This window comes from Diabrotica virgifera, chromosome 4, assembly GCF_917563875.1.
Source record: "Diabrotica virgifera virgifera chromosome 4, PGI_DIABVI_V3a".
Taxonomy (NCBI): domain Eukaryota; kingdom Metazoa; phylum Arthropoda; class Insecta; order Coleoptera; family Chrysomelidae; genus Diabrotica; species Diabrotica virgifera.
This window is the reverse complement of record NC_065446.1, coordinates 262,099,032-262,105,313: the sequence shown is the minus strand read 5'-3', so window position 1 is coordinate 262,105,313 and position 6,282 is coordinate 262,099,032. Positions and strand designations below refer to the sequence as shown.

Here is a 6,282-nt window from a genome sequence, read left to right as displayed (position 1 = left end):
AGGTTGCTGTATGTAAGCACCAATGCTACTTAAGTATTAGGAAAGCATTTTGGATATCTGTTAAAGGAAAATATGAACGTATGGATATGTCAATTAAACAGATAACCTAAAAAAATGATATAGACCTTGGTTCAACACCGTTGGAGCATTATTATTATATTGTTCGTGCGTTCAAGCTATCAGCAACCTTGGTACAAAAGTTTGATTTAAACGCAATATCATTGAAGATTATTTCACCTACTTCGTATATTTTTATCAACTGTGATTCATTGCTATAAACTTTTATACCTTTTTCATGGATTTGAAATAATTTTGTAGCAATTTTCCAATAAAACTTGATATTATCAGCTCACGATATAATAAAATATTGCTTTAAAATTTAATATATTCCAAAAAGTGTGTATAAATAATACAATAGTGCGCCTAGTTTTAGTTTTGAACAATATAGAGTTACTGAAGACCATGAAGCTCGTGTTGATTTCTGCGATGTCCTGTATAGGTATGACCTTTATATTTTTATTTTGTTTGCCGATTTATTAAATATTGGAATTCACCCTTAGTTTAACGGATTCTTGTGATTTTGGCGGGAATCAACTTTTTCGGAGATTTTTTGTTTTCTGTCACACAGTAGTACATATACAGAGTGTTCCAACGAAAATTTGACCCCTCCCCCAGAAACTCAGAAACCAAGAGTTTCTTCAAAATTAAAGAAAAAACATGTCAATTTGTATTAAAAGAGGGACAAATTTTCATGCAAAATTCGTCCCCCTTTCCCTACACCGCATCAACCTCAAGTTTTTTTTAAATATCAAGTGTAGTTGAGTGGCACACCATTTGAAAGGTATTTTTTTTCTCTACAGGACCTTCTATTTTTTAATTTGGGGAATAACTTTAAAGATAATTTTGGATTTAACTAATTTATTATAAATTTGTTAAGTCCAAAATTATATTCAAACTTATTACGTAAATAAAAAAAAATAGAGCGTCGTTTAAAGAAAAAAAAAAAAAAAAAAAAGAATGTGTGTACTTTGTACGCACGTAAGAAGTTATACTTCTATTATATGATTTCAACGAAATCAATATACTTTAAACAGTTTCTCTACTACTTTCCAAAAATTTTTATTAAAACAATGCCAAAAATTAAAAAAATAAAAGAATAAAACACACACAAACACATTGAAAAATGCAACAAATGATTTCTGAACAATAATTGTTGCCAAAAATTTTAATTAAATACGTATTTTCTGAAAAAAATTATATAATAATATACTTACAATCATAAAATCTATAAAAAAAATAAAAAAATGATATAACCTGCTTTGGGCTTGAACCTACTTCCTGTGTATCCCGCCGTACGAGAGTCGAAGCGATTTCAAACTGCACCACCTTCGCGTATACGTCATGTGGGAATATACACAAACTGAACAACTTTTTGACATTTTGTTTATATGAATTTTTATTAGTTTGATTTTTGTCGAATTAAAATACAACAATATATAGAGTAAGAAAACGATACATTAGATGAAAATTTGTAGAAAGTTTGTTCGTAATCAGATTATGTAAATTAAAGCATTGCCTACTAGGGGTATAGGATAGCAAGTACTAGGTAAGTACATTATTTTTTTTACATTTTCCAAATAGGTATGAAGATAATTTTTTATTGGAATACAACTGAAACATTTAGAATTACGTAGCTGTGGCTTTTCAAAACTATTTAAAAAGTCACTATAATTATAAATTTGACTTTATTTCTGTCCTCACAACAATAAAAACTAATATATTATACAACATTTTTGTTTACCGATAACCTCCATATTGAACAATTATTGACAGATCATTTCAACACCCAATCAGAGCCCGTATAAAGACTAATACCAAACTGTCGGTGTGCGCATGCGCGTAGATCAATATAAATTCACCCTCAATCTCAATCGCGCCTAAAGAAGTATAACTTCAAAAAATTACCTTTCAAATGATGTGCCACTCGACCACACTTGTTATTTAAAAAAAAGTGTGGGTCGATGCGGGGCATTAGGGGGTTACATTTGAGGGCATGAATTTGGCATGAAAATTCGCCCCCCTCCCATTAAAAATTGACGTGTTTTTTTAAATTTTGAAGAAGCTCTTGGTTTCTGAATATCTGGGGGGGGGTCTCAAATTTTCGTTGGAACAGAGTGTATGTAGTTTTGCTCCATTTTAATACCTTTCCAATTCCTATTTTTTTTGCATCCAAAATAAAATGTTCATGTTTTAATGATCAAACCTTAACTGGTATCCTTATCTTTGCATTCATCTTCCTCTAGGTATGGCATAAGTGGAAATCTTTCTGGATTCTTCTTTTTCATTCTTTATGTCAAGATTATAATTTTGTTATGCTATCTTAATATTTTGTTATTTTACTGCTTTTATATACTCTACTATATTTTTGATATTGTACAATTTTTTTCATTATTATTATATATAAATTACTAATAATTTTTATTATTATCTATTATATTTCGTTCTCCTGCACCCGTTGAAGAATCTCAAAAAAAGTTATTTAGAAAAAATGTAGACAATAATATTCTCCTGGCTTGAATAATATGCCAAATTCTAGAGGGTAATTAATAACTACGTGGTAAAGAAAACATACAATTATTTAAATAGTACACACAGTATAAACTGCTCGTCAAAAGTTAGGGATATAGAAAATTCTGCTGATTTTCATAGTTGATTTTTTCGCGAACAGACGGGTTTCGCTATTTTTTTTATTTTAGCCTTTTCTTTAGTATTTACACAGTTGTGCAAAGGTTTACTCAAACTTATTTTTTGTAGTTATACCGGGTGGAAGAAAAAAATATGTTTTTCTTGTGTTAAGTTTGAGACACACTGTAATGAGAACGAGGTAAAAATGTGAGTATACATCAGAATAATATTGTAGTCTTATGTTTTGTGAACATGCTCTTGTTTGAATGTCCCTGATATCTTTAGAAACAAAAAAAATAGACGGTTTTGTAATTTAACATACCGAAACAAAAGTTTGAGACACCTTGTAGGGAGAAAAAGGCACAAAAGTGAGTATACCCCGATATTATGTTGTAGTCTCATATTTTTTGAATATTTTATTTTTTTAATTTCTCTGATATCTTTAATAACAAAGACACTAGATGGTATTACTCTTTAATATGTTTTTCTATGTTTCACATGTGTGATGTGACGCATGTCGTCAGTTAAAATACATATTAAAGAGTAATATCGTCTAGTTTCTTTGTTATTAAAGAAATCAGAGAAATTAAAAAAATAAAATATTCACAACATATGAGACTACAACAAAATATCGAGGTATACTCACCTTTGTGACTTTTTCTCCCTACAAGGTGTCTCAAACTTTTGTTTCGGTTAAAACACATGTTAAGTTACAAAACCGTCTATTTTTTTTATTTCTAAAGATATCAGGGACATTCAGAAAACAAAATGTTCAAAAAACATAAGACTACAATACGATTTCGATATATACTCCCATTTGTACCTCGTCCTCCCTACAGGGCGTCTCAAACTTAACATAAGAAAAACATTTCTTTTCTTCCACCCGGTATAAGTACAAAAAAAAAGTTTGAGTAAACCTTTGCATAACTGTGTAAATACTAAATAAAAGTCTAAAATAATAAAAAAAAAATTAGCGGAATCCGTTAATCTGTTCACGAAAAAATCTACTATAAAAATTCAGCAGAATTTTCTATATCCCTAACTTTTGACGAGCAGTTTATTATTCTCTCATATATCATATTATCTGTTCTTACAATATGGAGTTTGACACGATCAAGGTAGAGCATAACGACTTTTGATTATGTGATTTTTGGGAATGAGGCTACATTTCTCAAAAATGGAACAGTGAATTCAGTGAATTGGCAAAATTTTCTTTACTAAAGTAGTATTTCTTTTGCTGTTCACCCTGTATACGAATATTTGTGAATGATTTCTGTTATAATTAACTTTAAAATTGCAAAACATTGTTTAACTTACTATGTGATACGAATAATTATTTATGTATTTCTTCTATATATACAGGGCGTTTTTTTTTCATAGCGATATCAAACTAAAAATGATCATAATGAATTAAATATCCTGTACAGTAGTGTGAAACTTCATATTGTAAAAACAGGGATAATGACAAAAATCTAAATATGAGAAAATATACAGGGTGTCCTATTTAAAAATAAAATACTGTACTAAATTGTTTTACCATGTAACATGTAAGTACCTACTTATTAATCATCCTGTAGAAATCGGCATATTTCACAAGCCTGAAGAATATCATTGCCTACATTTTTTCTAAATAACATTTTTGGATAGGCTGTACCATAATGGAATTATCGACGATTATCGTACTAGGAACTCACCCTGTATATGCCTGAGTCTTTTATGTTCAACGATAGGTAGTAATTTTTCATCACTTTTTGACAGTGTCTAAGTTTCTGATCCATATACAAGGACTGTGGGATATTCTTATAACCGATCATTGGTGGCTAGTAGAAAGGTTTCGGGACCTCAAATTTCTATTTAAAGCGCGATATTTAATTCCTATAATCGGCATTCTAATAACTGGGCTCGACTATTAAACATTGCATTCTTTTAGTATTTTTTTACATTTCTTTCTGTTTCAGGACTGTTATGCTTTGCCAGCACCACACAGTCAGCAAATCTCCACACAGCCCTCAAATTACCAGGATTTAATCTTGGACAAAACAAAGTCCTCGAAGAATTAATAAATACGTACAAAGAAGAGCTGAAGAGCATCCCAAGAGATGTTTCTCCGAGATCATTTGAAGAACTTAAATTAATTATTGACATTTTAAACGACAGTATCAAAAGCAGTACTGAGGAGATTTTAAAAACCAGCTTGAACGCATTCGATTTTTTGGCTGATGCTGCAAAAAAAACTATCGACTATTTAAGGCAAATAGTTGAATTTGAAGAAAGAATCGGCATTGTGAAGGATGATCGTGAGGATAATGTAGTCATTGAGGGGTTACAGCAACTGCTTCAGAATTTTGTGGAATGGATAGCAAAACTCAGAGGCAATTGGAATAGTCTCGAGAAGGAGATAGCTAGAGTAGTTGTTGATTTATTAGACGAAGTACAGAAAGTGGATAGCGAGAAATTGGCTGAGGAGATCATTGCAACTCTGCCTTTAGAGATTCCACCACATCTGAGAGAAGGTATAGGCGAATTAAGGGATGTTATCGTTGAATCTATCGAAAACACTAAGGATTTTTTCAGAGTACTTGCCATCAAAATTAGAAGAGAGTATGATTTATAAATAAATTATTATAAATTTTTTCAAATATTTTATTTTAAGTTTATACGAATTAAAAAATATATTTTAAGTATTTTACTATTGATGTTATTTAAATTGTCCAAGTATTTATTTACCAATAATACAGTTTATTTCCTCTTCAGTATATTTGCTTAATATTTTAATAGCTTCAAGTTTAATAGCTAATAATATTCTTTCCATTTTATATATTTTTTACTTTATCGTACTATATACGTAGTATAGTATAATAGATAAAGTTATAGGATCGTGCAAAAAAAATTTTTCAGATTTCACTTTTTTTCGACGTTTTGAGTCCCCCTGAGTCTAAAAAGCAAATAAAAAAAACATGTCGGAAGTATGTACGTACGTATGTACGTACGTATGTACGTACGTATGTACGTACGTATGTCGCCACCGCCCAGCAAAAACTACTGGACCGATTTTGATGAAATTCGGTATGAGTAAGTTTAAGAGAATTTTGTCGAGAAACTAAGCTTTTAAAAAAAATCTCTCAAAGGGGGGCCGAAATAGGGGGGTTATTTAGGGCCCATTTTTGCAAATTTTGACAGAAATAAATGAAATTCAACTCAAAGTAAGCTCATCGATAGGTAAATAAAAGTACGGAATTTGACATTTCCAAATTCAAAATGGCGGCCAACATGGCCGACCGCCCCCCCGACACATTTCCCTATCTATCTAAAAAGTTTTTGAAGATAAGTTTAATTTGAAAAAGTCGTTATATAGCCTAAAGATGGGGCTATAAGAAAGATGTTATCGTTTTTCAGAAAAAGTTACGGGTTGCCTATATTTAAGGGGTCAAATTTTGACATAAATTTGAACTAGATTTTCTCAAAAATGGCTCCAAGGAATTTTTTTTATTTTTTGATATATTTTTGATATCCTATCAGTAAATTGAATGACATTAGTCATATATCTTAACTCCCCATAGGAGGGGAGTTATGAATTTTTTATAAAAAAATATTCGA

At 30.4% G+C, this 6,282-nt stretch overlaps 1 protein-coding gene across 1 annotated transcript; it reads left to right on the top strand.

The window, feature by feature from the left end:
- Window positions 1-331: 331 nt before the first annotated feature.
- Window positions 332-5,377, top strand: LOC114325590 (uncharacterized). The gene is made up of 2 exons (XM_028273694.2): window positions 332-499; window positions 4,644-5,377. Exons 1-2 carry the CDS (start codon window positions 463-465, stop codon window positions 5,297-5,299), a joined length of 693 nt encoding a protein of 230 aa, XP_028129495.2. The 5' UTR covers window positions 332-462; the 3' UTR covers window positions 5,300-5,377.
- The last annotated feature ends 905 nt before the right edge of the window (window positions 5,378-6,282 follow it).